General features: G+C 53.1%; 1 protein-coding gene across 1 annotated transcript in view; it reads left to right on the forward strand.

Moving 5' to 3' along the window:
• The first annotated feature begins 1,449 nt into the window (after window positions 1-1,449).
• PODXL (podocalyxin like) overlaps window positions 1,450-18,043 on the forward strand; it is a 49,457-nt gene continuing 32,863 nt past the window's right edge. The window contains exon 1 of the mRNA XM_086395592.1: window positions 1,450-1,761. Coding sequence (XP_086251718.1) covers window positions 1,698-1,761 — 64 coding nt within the window. The 5' untranslated portion in view covers window positions 1,450-1,697. The remainder of the gene's footprint in view (window positions 1,762-18,043) is intronic.

An 18,043-nucleotide genomic window follows, 5' to 3' on the forward strand; every position in this document is an offset into this window, starting at 1 on the left:
AGCGCACCCCCCCCGCCCCCACCCCCTAGTTAATCATCTTTCCCTTTCTGGGTCTGCTTCCCCTCCCCCCAACCCCAGCCCCGGAGCCACCCCTGAGCATCCTCCGCAGGGGATTCCAGGATCTGCATCATTCAAGCAGCTTTTGTTCTTTCACCGGGTTTACTCGGTTTATGGAATTCAATTCCCACCCCTACCCCAGGTCTGCAAATTTCTCCTTCCAGTACTGGGAGAGGGGCCTCTTCATTCCCGCAGACTGTCTGTGTTCCCGGCCCTGTGCTAAGCATTTTATCTTAGATAAGTTTCATAGCAACCCTCTGGACTAGGTACTGTTATCCCTGTTTTACAGATGGAAAGAGCTGAGGTACACGGAATAACGTGCCCAGGGTTTTCCAGCTAATAGATGGGCATAGCTAGGTTTTGAGGTCAAGTCGGTTTTAAATCGAAGCCCTAAATTTTCATTGTTTTTCTTGATATAGCAAGAGTAAGAACAATAGTAATACTGAGCAATTGCTATATGCCAGGCACTGCGCAAAGTATTTCCTCCAAACTACTTTCAGAAGCAGGTCTGATAGTTACCAGTTCTGTGATCTTCAGATCACTGAAAAAGCCTCTTTTTCAGTCAATTCCATACCTACAAAACGAAGCTAAAAACATCGCTGTTGCGAAGAATAAATGACTTAATATATGCAAAGCCCTTAGAACACCAAGTGGCACATATGATTAATCCTTCAATATTTTCTCTTGTTTTTTGTTTGGTTTTGCATGTCTTTTCCCATCACCTCCATTCACAAGTGAGGTCGGTTTAGAAAAGCTGAACAACTAATTAGTCCAGATTGCTGGGTGCAGACCCTATGGTGCAAACCCTATAGCGCAGACCTGCTCATAAATCGTGCGCGATGCGGGCCCGCCCGCAAGTGAGTTGCACCTGGCAGGTGGGAGACGCGGTCCTCAGGCTTTGCAACAAAACGCGCTGCAGCCGGGAAGCCTGGAGCGCTCCGTGGAGAACACACAGCCTTGGGGGCCTTCTAGCTCTGGATCTGGGCGAATTGGAACTCGGCAGTGTTGAGGAGGAGGGGGGCGGTCCCGCCAGACTCGCCTCAAAAGTATCGCGGGAGACACCTGCGCTCCAGGGCGGGCAGGGGGCGGTCTGGTGCCGGGAATCTTCCCCGCTACCGTGCCTCCCGGCGCTCACGCTCACATCCCCCCATCCCCTCTGCCCCGAGCAGGGGCCGCCCGCCAGGAGCCTGGAGCCGGGAGCCCGGAGCCCGGAGCCGGGAGCCGGGAGCCGGCCGCGCTCCCCCGCCCGCCGCGCGCCAGGGCGGAGTTTCCTCCTCGGCTCATTGTTCTCCGCCCAGCGCCGCCCCGCCCGCGCGCTCCTGGGGAAGGGGAGGGGAGGGGGCGGGGGCCGGCGCGGACGGGACCGGAGTCGCCGCAGCCGCCGGCCGGGCCGCAGCCGCGCAGACACCGCCCGCGACGCAGCCGCCTGCCGCTTCTCTGCCGCCTGGCTCGGCGCCTCGGCCGGCTCTGCCGCAGCGGCCGCGAGGAGGGGCCACCGGAGCGCGACTCGGGACGCTCGGGCCACCGCCTGGCCGTCGCAGCCACCGCCAGGCCTCCCGGAGAGGCGTCCAGACGCTCCCGCCGCCCGGACCCTTGGCCAAGTCCGCAGCCACCTGCTCCGCGCCCGCGCCCAGTTCACGATGCGCTCTGCGCTGTTGCTCTCGGCGTTTTTGCTGCCGCTGCCGCTGGTGCTCTCCGTTAATGGTGAGTGATGGTGGCTGGGCTCCGCCGGGACTCCCCTTGTGCCGGTGCGCCCCCGGCCGGGCCCGCTGCTGGGAAACCAGCCCTGCCTCGTGGCGGGACCCGGGAGCAGCCCCTGCGCCCACTACTACCCGGGGCCACACGCGGAGCCCTGACCTTGCACCAGCCAGGCCCCTCCCCACCCCCGGAGAACGCCGCAGGTACTGGGATCCTGCGAGCGTGGGTCGTCCGGATCTCCACGTGGGTGGAGTTGCGATGGGTTCTGTTCGGGCAAACAGGGGCTCTCCGGCGCTGAGTGGGCTCGCTGTCCTAGAGTCGGGACTTGGGGCACCGCGAGCCTCCACGCTTTCACTGGACCCCCAGCGTCTGATCACTTTTTTCTCTCCGCGTTGGAGCGGTAAGGGACGGTATTGTGTCGTCGTTAATTCCAGGCAGAGCGGCAGGCTGGGAGCTTATGAGGAAGTCCCCGAAGCAGGTGACAAACCTCCAGTAACGGCCCTCGAGGCCATGTGTTTCGCGTTCTGCTGAGTGAATGTGGTCACTCAGCTCACTTGAACCTGTGCTGAGGCAGGTGGAAAGGGGGAGGGAATAAGTGGATTCTCCACAATCCCAGACTCACCTGAGTGCGGCCCCTGCCTCCAGGGCACCGAGGGAACAACTCCCTTCTCTGTGCACGGCCAGGAAGGTAAGAGTTCCTCCCAGCCCTTTGTAGAGAAAAGAATTTCTCTCTCATGAAACCAGCCTGGACTGTGCCATAGACACATCTCCCATATTTCTTCTAAAGGTGAAAATCTGGTGGGACAGGTACTGTCCCAGAGTCCCTAGGAACAGCTAGGAGTCTCAGCCCCAGGAGAGAGAAGCATTTCTTTCTTGCCCACCCGAGCAGGTGTCTGCAGGGAGAAAGAGCCCTGTTTCCATTCTAGAGTCAGGAGGGCTGTGGTGACAGTTGAGACAGAGAGGGGACCTTGCTCTTCTTGGTAGGTGCTGCCTTCGGGACTAAAGTCTTAGGGGAAGGGTGGGGTGGCATGGAAGTGCAGTCTGTTTTCTTCGTCAGAGGGAACTTTGCTCATGGCAAGGGGCAGGCTCTCAAGGAGCAAGTAGGTTTGGGCATCCTCCAGGGAGCGGCCCTGAGACTCCACAGCCTGGCCTGAAAGGGGTGAGTGGGTGAAGAGGTGACGCCTGCAGGAGGGATTCCAGTGTGAGGAGCACTGCAGATTTGCACAACCTGCAGGGCTGAGCAGATGCAGGAGTGGGGCGTCTCTTCTCAGTCCTGCTCTCAGGCAAATGGACCTCAGTGTGGACCCGACGCACACCCTTTCTGCCAGGAGCCTCTTAGCACCATCCAGAAGGGAGATGGGCTGTGTTAGGAAGGCTGGGGTAGTTCCCAGTGCCTCTGAGCTTCAGGAGCTGAGCTTGAAGGAGAAGGTGGAGGCTGTGGGATGAGACCCCTGCTCCTCTGTCCTCAGAGGTCACTCTGTCTGGAGCCACCCATAAAATGCAAAGAGCTCCAAGCCCCACTCCTTGTTGGCTTCGAGGCTGGGACTCTTTTCCTTGGCACCTGTGCACTGCCCAGAAACCCTGTCTCTTCCAAGAAGCCCTCTTCAAGCCTAGCATGGGGCATGGAGTATGGTAGGAGCTCCATCTGTGGTAAAGAAAAGAGGAACCATAACCCTGCTTCCTCTGCCACCAGCAAATCACTTGGACTTTCTGAGCCCAGGTGTCCGGTTCCTAAAATGCTACTATTGTATGTAGTGATAACGGGAAGTGTGTTGAAGAGTGTTAGCTGGCAAGGGAATATCACTATTAACATTATTATTTGCTATATTGAGACCAGAGAAGGCTGAAGGGTGCAGGCTGTGGCAGAGTTGGGAAGATCCCCTGGAGAAGGGAATGGCAACCCACTCCAGTATTCTTGCCTGGAGAGTCCCATGGACAGAGAGAGTAGCCTGGCGGGCTATAGTCCATGGGGTCGCAAAGCGTTGGACGTGACTGAGCATACCATAGGGACCCAGTAAGGACGGCTTCATCTCTGCTCTTCTGAAGGTATGGCTGGCTGAGTTGCAGTCATCTGGGAGGGTGAACCCCCAAACTGCTGGAATCCTGTGATTTAGTTCTAAGCAAGGTTTCAAGTAGAACAAACGAATTATATCCGACAGGGCCCTGGGATCTTACCTTCTATTGTAGCTGGGTCACACAGCGTCAGCAGCATCCAGCCCGGTGCCGACAACCCATTTAGACCCCTTTCTGGTTTGATATCCACTTGGTTGAACCATATGGCAAATTGTACCTCTAAACCTGTTTCCATATCTGTAAGACAGAATGAAAGAGCAGGGGAACATCTAGTGTCACTGTGACATTTCTGGGCTTTTGCCGAAAGGACAGGTTGACTGAGCACTGTCTTAAGGGTCTGATTGTGTCATTCGATGGATGAATCTTAGGCAAGGGAAAGGCAGCTAGAGGTGGTTGAAAACACTCGAACTTTGGATCAGACAGACTTACATGACTGAAGACCAGATAGTGAACCTCTTTGAGTCTGTAAAAAATGACAACAAATCTCCATCTTGCAGGTTGTTCTGAAAATGAGAGATAACATATTAATGAGTTTGCCGTTGTGCCCAACTCACCATCAGAACTCAAAAAATCCTGGCTTTTATGGTTAATAAGCCATACGCGCTCTTCCCCCAGCATCAAGATTCTGCTAATGTCTGTGTCAATTGCTAAGCAGTAACAAAAAACTGAAGCTTAAAGTGCCACATGTTGGTGGAAAGGGTGGCATATGTGGAGAAGTGGCAGGATTTGGGAAGGGGTGATTTGGGCAAAGTGAGGCAGGGGTTATGCAGGGATTTTATTTTATTTTTTAATTAATTAATTAATTTTTTGGCCACCCCATGCAACATGCGGGACTTTAGTTCCCTGACCTGGGATTAAACCAGTGCTCCCTGCATTGGGAGCACAGAGTCTTAACCACTGGACCACCAGGGAAGTCCTAGACAGGGATTTTAAAATAAAAGGATCAGCAGGGGGTGAGAGATCCTTCCTAGGGTGGCCTGAGGCAGAATGAATTGCAGGGTGTAGCGAAGACGTGGATCAGAAGCTGGGGATATGATGGGGGCTTCTTGAGCTGAGGGAGTCAATGAGCTGCAGGGAGGCTTTGGGGAGGAGGTGAACTTTCAGAGCCCAGAAAGAACATTCCATGGGGTGGGGCTGGGGACAGCGGGTGTTCCAGTGAGGTGCTGTTTGGGCTTTGAGGCAGGAGTGAGCTAGACAAAGAGGGGGCGGTACTGGGAGGAGACTGGTTCCAGCAGGCTGAGAGGGAGGTGCGGATGGGCTGGGGAGGTTGAGGAAAGACTCCCGGAGACACCAGGTGGCTGCTTGGCCAGAGCTGCAGGGTGTGGCCATCAGGGAGGGAGGGCCCTCTGGGGGTCGCCCAGGACCTAGAGAAGCCAGGGCACAGAGGTGGGGGGAGAGGCAGCTCCCTGCCTTTGCTTTTTTTCTCAAAATTTGGAGGGAGAGGAAGGGGTCCTGCTGAGTAGGGTTTTGATATCTCTGCCCCCGCTTTGGAAGCCCAGAAAGGATGGGAATTCCACCTGGGGTGAATCCCCCTGGGTGGGGAGGGTTGGAGCATTAACCCCGTCCATCCTTCTGGTATCACCTCTGCCGAGCTTTCCTAGAGGGAACCCAGTCCTGTTCCAGGGTCTGTGAGGGCGTCTCCTCCACCACTCAGGGAGCCCCTCAGGGCAGAGCCGGTAGCACATTCATCTGTCCTCCAGGGCCCAGCGCAGCACCGGGCACTAAGCTCAGGAAATGTTATCTGGACTGGGAAACTTGAGGGGAACTGGCCCCAGCCCCTGGCTTTTCAGGCACTCTGGAAGTGGGAGGCATGAGGCCAGCTCGAACCCCTGTGGTGATGCTGGCCACCAGGCTCTTTCTGCAGCAGCCAGAGCCACTGGAAGCAACCACGGAGGTTCAGGACTTCAGGGCGTGGGAATACAGACCAGCCAGGCGGCCGCTGTGAGGACCACTCAGCTCCTAAGGGAAGTGAAAGGAACCCTCCGGACAGCACTTGGCACTTCTTGGGAGGGGCATTGGAATGTAGACGATCCTTACCCCAGGAAGGGCCGGCTTCTTCACACCCCCTGGGATCCTGTGCAGGGCTGCCAAGTACAAGCTCGAGCCAGAGTGGATATCCTCCCACGTTCCTGGAGAAGGGGAGTGACCACCCTCTGCCCACTCCCTGCCCAGCCGTCCGAACCCAAGCCTGCCTATAGACTTCATCAGACTGAGAGGAGGCTGGAGCTCTGTCCTCAGCTCAAGGCTTACTTCCTAGTCATGCCCACCATGTAGGATGCAGGGCAGGGGGCTCAGCAGGGGGTGTCCGTGTCTCGTTTCATCCCCAGCCAACCCCACGTAGTGGTGTGCTTCTCTCCTTGTCCTGTGTCCTGTCCACTTTGTGGGGCTGTTAGAACATCAGGTGGCAGATCTGGGATCACCACTCTTCAGGCCACACTGGTAGGTATTCACAGCTCTAGGTATTCTCTGTAGGGAAAGCCTTCAAGAAAATCTACACAAAAGATACACGGTAAGGAGCCTTCTTGTATTTGCAACAGTGTAGTCCATAAGATTGGAGAAGGAAATGGCAACCCACTCCAGTGTTCTTGCCTGGAGAATCCCAGGGACTGGGGAGCCTGGTGGGCTGCCGTCTATGGGGTCGCACAGAGTCAGACACGACTGAAGTGACTTAGCAGCAGCAGTCCATAAGATACTTTCAAGTAGGCAGCCTGCTGGCTGTTCAAAATAGAATTCAGTCAACAAAGGGTGGTTTCCACAGTACTTCTGAATAACCCAGAAAGTCAGAGAACACAGAATTCTAGAGCAGGGAGCCTTTTGGAAGTCATCTTCTACGCCCCCTCGTTTTTTCAGATGAGGGGATGAACTTGCTGAAGTTCTCTGGGCCTCTTGGGGACGTGTGTGCATGTGCGTGTCTGCAGCCGCAGCCACTAGTAAATGTACTCAACCTCAGGGCTCATTCTTCCCTGGGCATTGGAGAAATTCCCTCCGACCCTGTGAAGACAGGGCTGCATGGTTGGTGGTGACATCTCTGCTGGGTGCCCAGACTCTCTCCCCACCCCTCCACTGGCCAGGTACACTGAGGCTTGGAGCCACTTTGTCACTGAAGATTTAGGCTCCCCTGTCAGAGTGCTGGCCCCACGTGTCGTGATTGCCTGTCTTGTCTCCCATTGCCTGGGCGCCTCTGGTATCCGCAGCATGGAGTCAGAATCCAGAACAAAGAGCAGGTGAGAAGTCATTGTTCCAGGACTAGTGCACAAATGCAGCATCATTTGCAGATTCAGGAGCAGCCCCTCCCCACCTGCCCCCTCCCCACAAGCCCCCTCCCCATGAGCCCCCACCCCACGAGCCCCCTCCCCACGTGGTCCCACCCCACGAGCCCCCTCCCCATGAGCCCCCACCCCACGAGCCCCCACCCCATGAGCCCCCACCCCACGAGCCCCCTCCCCACGTGGCCCCTCCCCACGTGGCCCCTCCTCATGTGTCCCCACCCTGTGCTCTCATACAGGCACTGCTGTGGACCACTCCCACAACCAGCACAGATCTCCAGCCTCTTGGCCTCCCAACCACCCATCCTCCCACTGTCCCCACCCCTTGCCCTGGCACGCACCACCACCACCCTCTCTTCCTTTGTAGCCTTACACCCCTCGGGTCAGCCACCTCCAACTTCCCTAGGGCCAGGGTGCAGGGTGGCACCCTGTCCGCCAATTGTCATGGCCGGAAGGCGGTGGGCCTCAGCCCAGTGGGAAGAGAGTGTGGAGGAATGTCCATGTGTGGCTGGCCGTGCAGCTCCAGCTTGGGGTGCAGAGGACCCTCCCAGAGCTGGACCCCTGGAGATGCATGGACTGACCTGGGAGCCCACAGTTGTCTGACCCCTAACCTTCCAGTTCAGGTCAGCATGGAAGGGACAGTGGGAAGGCCAGGACACTTTGTAATTCTTCAACTGAACGTAGGCAAGGTGGGGTTGAACCCATGCCCCCTTTGCAGCAGAAATTCATAGAGCTCTGTCCGAGGGATCCCTCCATCTCCATCTGGTCTGATTCCTCTGCTAATCTGCTCAGATCCTGCTGACTGGAGTGAGACTTTCCAGCCAGGGCCACAGAGGTTGCCTATGGACAGCCTCTATCTCACAGATTATTCCAGAGAGGGCAAATGGAGGCCCCAGGCACCAAGGGCCATGGTAGATCACATAAGCAGCTCTTATTCCCAATGTCTGCCTGCCACATCTGACATTTCCTTCAGCTCTCTGCTGCAGTGCCACCTTCTCAGAGAAGCTTTCGGGCCTCCACACCCCCAACCCTTCTCCCCTGAGACTTTTCTCCATCTCTCCTGATGGGCATTCATTTCTTTGTCTTTTCCCTGAGTTCCACAAGGGCAGGGACTTCTGTTGGTCAGTGCTGTAGCCATAGCATCCACAAGAGTACCCAGCACATAGTAGGTATTCGATAAATATTTGCTGAGTGAGTGAGCAAGAGGCAGAGCGAGCTGTATTAGAACCTGAAATCTTGTCTGCCAGTTCGGGCTTTCCAACTATGAGGCTCCTGACCTGACTCCAGCAGAGAAGCAGGTGGTAGGGAGGCTGGCCTCATCCATGGCGGAGTGGACACAGAGGCAGGAGGGTGAGCTGCCTTGTGGTCCAAGGTGGCTACTCAGGCTCCAGTTGTCAGGAGAAAAGAACAAGAAGGCTGCAGCTCTTCTGCTAGAAACCACACACACCCCATCCAGTTACAGTTTGTTGAATGAAACTTGGTTCTATGGTCACATGTAGCTGCAAGGGAAGCAGGAAGAGTGAGCTTTATTTCAGGCAGACATGTGCCTAACCAACAATCAGTGCTTCTGTTGTGAAGAAGTGAAGGATGATGGATATTGGAATAGGTCCCTGGCACATGCTATCATGGTCCTGCTCACTGGTTTTCTCTTCCCTCAGTCCTCCTACCTTGTAGTAAGATCCACTTTGCATCTGTCTGCACGAGTGAAACAAGCAGTTGGCCCCTGTGACCTTAGGCTTTGCCACCTTCTGGCTCAGCCACGTCCAGCTTGGTCCTTGCTTTTTGCAGCTCCAGCCTTTTCGTATTGGTGGAGCAGCTCCTTGTGATGCTCAGGGAAACCCAGCTCCCTCCCTCTCCAGTCCCTCAGCCACGAGCTGCACCAGTGAGCCAGGTGCCCTGGGGCCATCCCATGAGCAGGGCCTCAGCCAGGGCAAGCATGGGGGACTCCTGTCCCCCACATTTCTCTGGATGGGAAAGAAGAGTTTCTGTGTCCCATGCTCCTCTTCCCGCCTCAGCAGGGCAAGTGCAGGGCAGCGGGAGGTACTGTTCTTAGGAGTTTGGTCCATGGACTCTTGCGAGAGCAGCAGCTGGAGGCCAGTGACCCTTAAACCTGGAGAGGTTCTGTGAACTGTTTTAGGAGCCTCCAAGAGCTTGGCGTACACTCCTGGAGGGGAAAACGAAGAGTAGGTCAGTTGGGAGGGATCCAATTCACATCCCATTCACTTGGTGAGGCTCTGCAATTATCTGTTCTATAGAGTTGGTCTCCACAAAAGAAGTCCTTTGAGAGTTCTGTCTGTAGTCAAAGAGAAGAAAAATAGAAATCTCCTGGCATAGTGCCCCAGGCTTCAAAGTCAGAAGCTTGAATCCCAAGTGGCTCAGTAGTAAAGAAACCACCTGTCAATGCAGGGGTTCTCTGGGTCAGGAAGATTCCCTGGAAGAGAAAATAGGAACCCACTCCAGTATTCTTGTCTGGAGGATTCCGTGGACAGAGGAGCCTGGCAGGCTGCAGTTCATGGGGTCACAGAGTTGGACATGACTGAGCAACTGAGCACATTGTCGCTTACTAGCCTTGTGATTTCAGACTTGTTTCCTGGCTTGTTTCCTCCTGCCTTCCTCGGTGAGGGTTGAATATTTCATATGTCATGTCAGTGATGGGCCTGACAATACTTTAGTTTTATTTCTTTAGTTGACTTCAGCTCTAACCCAAGGTGAGGTGTGATGAAACAGATCCTGCCACTGCCCCCTCCCAAACTGGCGCATCTGCCGTGGCCTCGCTGGGCTGAGCTTTCTCCTCCGTGACCTTTTCCCATTGAGTCACTGCAGCCAGGCCACTCAGGACGAGGGCCCTGGTTCTGGGGGATTAGTTGTACGCTGTAGTCCTGGATGAGGGTGTGCTTAGCTAAGAAGGGGCTCCGATGGTCAGGTCCCTTCCTTCCTAGTTCCCACCCAGGTGCTTCTCACTTCACCCTTACGGGGCACTGCCCTTCACTTTTGGGCTTCAAGTCAATACAGGCTTTCCTGAAGCCCCTCAGATCCTGACCCTGGCAGCCTCTGAGGTTCTTCTGCCCATCACCCTGTGAAATGGAGTCTCCCATCACATGGCTCTTTTTCCTTTTTTTCTTCAAATTTTATTTAGCTATAGTTGATTTACGATACTGTGTTATTTTCAAGTGGACGCTTCAGATTCTTTCCATTATAGGTTATCAATTAAACGTACTTCCCTGTGTTTCTTCAGGAGGTCCTTGTTCTTTATTTTTCAATATAGTGGTACTTATGCTCAGTCGCTCCAGTCGTGTCCGACTCTTTGTGTCCCCTCCGACTCTTTGTGTCCCTGTGGACTGCAGCCCTCCAGGCTTCTCTGTGCATGGGATTCTCCAGGCAAGAATCCTGGAGTGGGTTGCCATGCCTTCCTCCAGGGGATCTTCCTGACCCAGGGATTGAATCCACATCTCCTGCATTGCAGACAGAGTCTTTGTCCACTCAGCCACCCAGGAAGCCCCTAGTCATTCAGTGGTGTCCAACTCTTTGCAACCCTATAAACTGTAGCCCGCCAGGCTCCTCTGTCCCTGAAATTCTCCAGGCTAGAATACTGCAGTGGATAGCCATTCCCTTCTCCAGGGGATCTATAGTGATGCATATCTATTAAGCCCGTACTCCTGATTTATGCCTCCCTCCCCCTCTTCCCCTTTGGTAACTGTAAATTTGTTTTCTGTGTCTGTGAGTCTGTTTCTGCTTTGTAAATAAGTTGATTTGTACTATTTTCTAGATTACACATAGAAATGATAAATAATAGTTGTTTTTTTTTGTCAGACTTAGTATGAGAATCTCTTAAGTCCATCCATGTTGGTGCAAATGGCATATTTCACTCTTTTATGGTTGAGTAGTTATTCACTGCATGTGTATAAATTATACACACACACACACACACTCTACATCTTCTTTATGCACTTAACTGTCAGTGGACATTTAGGTTGCTTCCTGTCTTGGCTATTGTGAATAGTCCGTTTCTCTTTTTTCACCCTGGATAAGTGCTCCTCCCGCCACCCGTGCTCCACTGCCCTGTCCAGCACGTGGGTCTGAGTCTCTCCTTCTCTGTAGCTTCCTTTCTCCATCCTTCCTCACCATGACTCTGCGCCAAACTCCCAGTGAGTGCAGCCAAGCCAACCAGTGAAGCATGCCATTGGTCTTTGCACAGCCACCTCTATATTTTCTTTCTCCGGGGAGGGAAGGAGGGGAGGCCCTGGAGTTTACAATCCAGCCTCTGATGAAAACCAGGCAAACAAGTAGCTCCTCACAAAGCAAGAGGTAGGAGGAAGATAGGAACTCCTCTCGGAGCTGCCTTTGGTTTTCTCCACAATAAACGCCAGTGGGGTGTGTCCTGTGCCTCTGTTTACTGAGATGGTAAATCTGGGCTAGCACCATATGGGTTTTTTTTCCCTTTCACAATTCAGGGAGATGAGCTGTGTCCCAAACTGTCCAAAAAGAACACTTAGTTCAGTTCAGTTCAGTCGCTCAGTTGTGTCCGATTCTTTGAGACCCCATGAATCGCAGCACGCCAGGCCTCCCTGTCCATCACCAACTCCCGGAGTTCACTCAGACTCATGTCCATTGAGTCGGTGATGCCATCCAGCCATCTCATCCTCTGTCGTCCCCTTCTCCTCCAGCCCCTAATCCCTCCCAGCATCAGAGTCTTTTCCGATGAGTCACGTCTTCATATGAGGTGGCCAAAGTACTGGAGTTTCAGCTTTAGCATCATTCCTTCCAAAGAACACCCAGTACTACTCAAAATTTTAATAATTACGCTCTCAGTAAATGTTTGATAAATGAATAAAATATTGTTTTATGAATAAAAGGGAACCATGATCCAAAACGTTTGGGAAATGCTGCCTACTGTGCTCCCCTCGGTGGACAGTCAACACATTCTAGGATCTGAAGTGGTCTGAGGGGTCCTTATTACTTTTGTTTAACCCCAAGTTCCTCAGGCACACCTTAACCATGGAACCTTTTCCTCTTTTCCTTCCTCTTTTTAATAGAACATCTACTGGGGGGATGCCAGTGTGAAGTTAGTGACCAACAGTCCCAGTTTACCCAGGATTGAGAGGGTGACTTTCAGAGCCCAAACCCAGACAATCCTATGTAAAGATCTCTGTGTGTGTGCTCAGTCATGTCCAGCTGACTCTTTGTGACCCCCATGGACTGTAGCCCCCCAGACTCCTCTGTCCATGGGATTCTCCAGGCAAGAATACTGGAGTGGGTTGCCATTCCCTTCTCTGGGAGATCTTCCTGACCCAGGGATCGAAGCTCTGTCTCTTGAGTCTCCTGCATGGCGGGTGGATTCTCGTGCCACCTGAGAAGCCCATGTAAAGACCTGGACCAGGTCAAATGTAAAAACACAACTGGCTGTGTCTGGGGTGTTGCAAAGCCAGATCTTCTATTTATTCATTACTTGTTATTTGTTTGGCTGCCCCGAGTCTTAGTTGCAACACACATTATCTTCATTGCAGCACTTGGCTTCCAGAGCACAAGGGCTCAGTAGTCGCCCCATGGAATATGGGATCTTAATTCCCCAGCCGGGCATCAAACCTTCATCCCTTGCACTGGAGGGCAGATTCTTAACCAGTGGGCCCCCAGGGAAGTCCCCTAAGCAAGATCTTCTTGACGTGGTGATGGAGCAGGAGCAGGCCCTCCTTCCTTAGGGGCTTCATAGGAAACTTCTGGAAGGCTGTGGCCACTAGGAAAGCTGCTTGTACCTGAGTCTGGGCAGGATGAGTGGCATTCAAGGCTAGTGGCCTCTCCTGGGTGCTTAAAGGTCAAAGCGTTTCTCACATGGAAGTTGGAGGCATCATGAAGACTGGTTGTGCGTCTTCTGATGGTTGACCTTTTCGCTCCAATGGGAGCAAACGCAGTTTGCCAGTTACTTCCAGCTTCCTTCCTGTTGTGCCTCTGCCCTGCTCTTTTGAGCCCCTGATCGTGACATCTCCGTTTCCAGTTCGATCTGACTCTGTCTTCCTGTCTCAAGCCTTGGAGAAGGGGGCTTCCAGAGCCAGCACCCTAAAATGGCTCACCAGAGGCAGTGATGCTGGAACTTTCCACTCAGTGCTAAGACCTCATCCACCCTCAGTCTGTCATTTTCCTGGGATTCAGGGAACCAAATGGCTGAAAAGAGTTTGTTTTTGTCTGCTGAGTCACCAGCTTGCCTGTGCTTCCCAAGCTGCCACTGGCAGGTGAGGCCCCTACCTTCTCCCAGGCAGGTTCATGAGCTGGGAGCCCCTTGCTCAGGCAGGCTTAGTCGTGCACCCCAGCTTTAGGGGGCACTGCTGAGTAGCATGGGCTGGGTCCCTGCCTTCCCACTGTGCTGTGCTGTCAGCCTACTCCCCAATGCACCCCTTTACCAGAAGACCCTTAGAGCATCATGCAAGATTGCTTACCACCCCCCACCCACCTCGAGTTATCCCGGTGTCAACTTCTCTGCAGATACAGTGGGTCAGGGCACTAGAGAGCTTATGCTATGGACAGCTAGCTTTTTGAGAGTCAGGCCCTACCGGGAGCGTAGGGCATATGCCCCCAGGATAGACAGCCACCTGGGAATTGGACCACAGAGTTCTGGTTACCAAAGGAGGCGTGACCTGTTGCCCAGGATGCTGACTATCTGTTTGCCCATCTTTCCCTTAATGGAGAGGGAATCCATGATTTCTAGGGTCACTCTGGTTCTGATGGCTTCCTGGGTAGTTCAGCTGGTAAAGAATCTGCCTGCAATGCAGGAGACCCCTGTTCGATCCCTGGGTGGGGAAGTTCGCTTGGAGAAGGGATAGGCTACCCACTCTAGTATTCTTGAGCTTCCCTGGTAGCTCAGACGGTTAAGAATCTGCCTGCAATGTGGTAGACCTGAGTTTGATCCCTGGGTTGAGAAGATCCCCTGAAGAAGGGAAAGGCTACCCACTTCAGAATTCCATGGACTGTATAGTCCATGTGGTTGCAAAGAGTCGAATGCTACTGAGTGACTTTCACTTTCACTTTCTGGTTCTGACGGTATGACCCAGGGATACGGAGGAAAGCGATGTCTGCACGGCTTCTAGAGCAGAGGACATACCCAGAGTAGTCACAGAGGACCGTATACTGAGCCACATCCGGCCCTGTCTGCTCTGTAACTCTGCCTCTCTCTGGCCACTGCTTCCCTAGCCTGAGGGGTGGGCATCAGCTACTCCTCTGGCTGCATCTTTAGTCATGATGCTACCACTCTAAAAGCAAAGACCAGTCTATAAAGGACCAGCCTCCCTGAAATCCTCTGGCCCTGGATGTGCCACCTCCAGAGCACTGCACCCACTTTTCAGATGGGAAATTTGAGGCAGGAGGATCATGGTTGTTTACCAGAGTCAGTCTTCCACTTGAGCACTTCTGTCTTAGTGCTTGAGATGTAGGGATACCAGAGACACTTGGCCCAGACATCCAGGCTTCTGCACCCACTCGGAGGGTGGTGAGATGCAGTGAAGAGAGTGGGGAACAGTAGGGTCAGGAGCCTGTGAGGCCGAGAACAAGAGGTGGTGCCTCCCGTTCTCCACCTAGGAGAAGGAGCCCTGGGTCTGACTTCAGAATCACCCTTGTGTGACCCAAGCAACCCTGAACCCTGTCCTGACCTTTGGAACCTTGGAATGAAACATTTCATTTTGCTCCTAGTTTCTTCTGAAAAGAACAACTGTGAAATCACTGCATGGGGTGTGGGTGTTCACACCTGCTGTTCTGGTGACGTGGAGCCTCCTCGGCTACTTTTCAGTTCAGTTCAGTTCGATCGCTCAGTCATGTCTGACTTCTTGTGACCCCATGGACTGGAGCACGACAGGCCTCCAGTCTGTGCACATCACCAACTCCCAGAGCTTGCCCAAACTCATGTCCATCAAACTGGTGATGCCATCCAACCATCTCATCCTCTGTTGTACCCTTCTCCTCCTGTCTTCAGTCCTTCCCAAAATCAGGGTCTTTTCCAATGATCAGCTTTTTGCATCAGGTGGCCAAACTATTGGAATTTCAGCTTCAGCATCAATCCTTCCAATGAATATGCAGGACTAATTTCCTTTAAGATTCACTGGTTTGATCTTGCAGTCCAAGGGACTCTCAGGGATCTTCTCCAACACCACAGTCCAAAAGCATCAATTTTTCAGCATTCAACTTTCTTTATAGTCCAACTCTCACATCCATACATGATGGGAAAAACCATAGCTTTGACCAGACAAGCCTTTATTGGTCGTCTCTGCTTTTTATTATGCTGTCTAGGTTGGTCATAGCTTTTCTTCCAAAGAGCAAGTGTCTTTTAATTTCATGGCTGCAGTCCCATCTGCAGTGATTTTGGAGCCCAAGAAAATAAAGTCTGTCACTGTTTCCATTGTTTTTCCCTCTATTTGCCATGAAGTGATGGGACTGGATGCCACGATCTTCATTTTTTGAATGTTGAGTGTTAAGCCAGCTTTTTCACTGTCCTCTTTCACTTTCCTAAAGAGGCTCTTTAGTTTTTCTTTGCTTTCTGCCATAAGGGTGGTGTCATCTGCTTATCTGAGATTATTGATATTTCTCCCAGCAGTCTTGATTCCAGCTTGTGCTTCATCCAGCCCGGCATTTCGCATGATGTACTCTGCATATAAGTTAAATAAGTAGGGTGACAGTATACAGCCTTGACGTACTCCTTTCCCAGTTTGGAACCAGTTCGTTGTTCCATGTCTGGTTCTAACTGTTGCTTCTTGACCTGAATACAGGTTTCTCAGGAGGCAGGTCAGGTGGTCTGGTGTTCCCATCTCTTTCAGAATTTTCCACAGTTTGTTGTGATCCACACAGTCAAAGGCTTTGGCGTAGTCAATAAAGCAGGTGTTTTTCTGGAATGCTCTTGCTTTTTCAATGATCCAACGAATATTGGCAATTTGATCTCTGGTTCCTCTGCCTTTTCTAAATTCTCTTGAACATCTAGAAGTTCTCGGTTCATGTACTGCTGAAGCCTGGCTTGGAGAATTTTGAGCATTACTTTGCTAGCATGTGAGATGAGTGCAATTGTGTGGTAGTTTGAACATTCTTTGGCATTGCCTTTCTCTGGGATTGGAGTAAAAACTGACCTTTTCCAGTCCTGTGGCCACTGCTGAGTTTTCTAACTTTGCTGGCATATTGAGTGCAGCACTTTCACAGCATCATCTTTTAGGATTTGATATAGCTCAACTGGAATTGACCCCTTGACTACTACTTTTTGGAGGTGACTTTTCAGTCATTTGGATACCTAGCTGTGGCCGGGCCTGATCCTGGGATTCCTGATTCACTTCCTAGGCGGGGTGAATAGGAAACTGAGCTTCCTTGACTGGGCTCTAAGGCCCAAACATGAGGACAACTTGGCTTTGTTTAAAAGGAATATGGCTTTTAACTTTTCCTGCAGGCCTTGGTGGGGGACAGGGGGCGGGGCTTGCCCTCAATTGTTCGGCCATATTCATTCGGGAGGATTGTTTGTTCTTTTAAGCAGAACCCGACCAGACCCCCACTCCCCACTAGCCAGTCCTCCAACACCAAAGAAACCCAGGTTTCCTGCTCTGCAAGAGGAGGGGTAGTCTGCCTTCCCCCTGCTTCTCTGGGCCAAGTGCAGAGCAGAGGCATGGGTGATGGGGTTGGGGCTTTATTTAACCCACTTTGTAGAGTTGAGTGGGGTTTCAAGCTGGGAGCACACTGACCTCAGCTCCTACCCACCCCCTGTCTTCCAAAGCGCTGCACGTTTAGTGTGGGCACTGCGTCCCAACGTGGATTTTCCTGCAGCAAGAAAGATGCAGGTGTTATTCCTAGAAGGGGAGGCTTCTCTCCAGGACAGGAAAAAAAAAAAAGTTTGGACATTTGGAAAGCTGAGCCCGCGGCCTTCACCTTCAGCTTCCAGCAGGTGGAAACCTGTCGTTCCCTGGGAAAATCGCAGGCTGCCTTTCACAGAGCTTGCTCCCTTGGCTCCCAGCGGCCACCGGCCGTCAGTGCGGGACTTCCCTCTGGCTCTTGGTCTTTGTTTTGTTTTTGGGCCGGGAGTGTCGACTGGTCCCTGGCGGAGGTTTCCAGGGGCAGCTGAGAAACCCGTACACATCTGGCGATTTTCACAGCTTCGGGAGGGGGGGAAGGTGGCTGTGGGAACGACAACGTGCTCCCGCGGAAAAATATTTACCAGGGTTGTTTTTGAACTGGCTGCTAAGGAAGGAGTAGGATGCCAAATGTGCTCCTGCGTTGGCTGCATCCCAGGACCTGCGTCCTGCGAGAAGCAGGTGCAGTGCGGGGTTTGGGGGGGGCAAGGGCAAGGAGAATGTGGGCCTGCAGGGGGATGGGGGAGAGCCACCTCCACGGACAGAACCCCTCCCCCAGCTAAAGTCCTGCTCCCCAGGCTGTGCCTGTATCTCCCCAGCCCAGGGCTCCATTACAAGGAGCATCATGAGGGCACCTTCCCCACACTGGATCAGGGAGACCCAGATGGGACCCTGCTCAGTCTGGCGGCTCAGTGTCTGGTCAGGAAGACAGGCGCAGCAGTGCTGCTTATAAGCTTCAGAGGAATGAGGATACACTGTTTCTGATAGTGGTTGGTAGGAAACTGCATGGTGAGAAGAGAGAGTAAGCATACCTGCCTGTGCCCGTGGCCTCAGGTGGCAGAGGTACAGCAGGGCGTGAAGCCCCCCCCGCCCCCCCTTTCTTGAGCTCTGGGCACAGCGTTTGTGGCTCCAGCGCTCAGCAGGCTGTAGGCACAGTGGTCAGCCCGCCTTCCCATCCCAGCAGACCTCTGAAGAATTGGAGTATTTTGACATTCCCCCCCCAATGCTTAGACATTTTAAAATCGTTCACTTTGTTCTAAGGGAGGCCTTTCTCTTTCCCCTGACCAGAAGACCAGGCGCCCCCAGGAAGCCCCAGGCTCACTCAGGACCCAGGTCTCTCTCCCACCCTCTAAACTCCTTCTCCTGGTG

The sequence above is a fragment of the Bos grunniens genome, chromosome 4, assembly GCF_055505025.1.
Source record: "Bos grunniens cultivar Pamir isolate PY7600 chromosome 4, Bosgru_T2T1.0, whole genome shotgun sequence".
Taxonomy (NCBI): domain Eukaryota; kingdom Metazoa; phylum Chordata; class Mammalia; order Artiodactyla; family Bovidae; genus Bos; species Bos grunniens.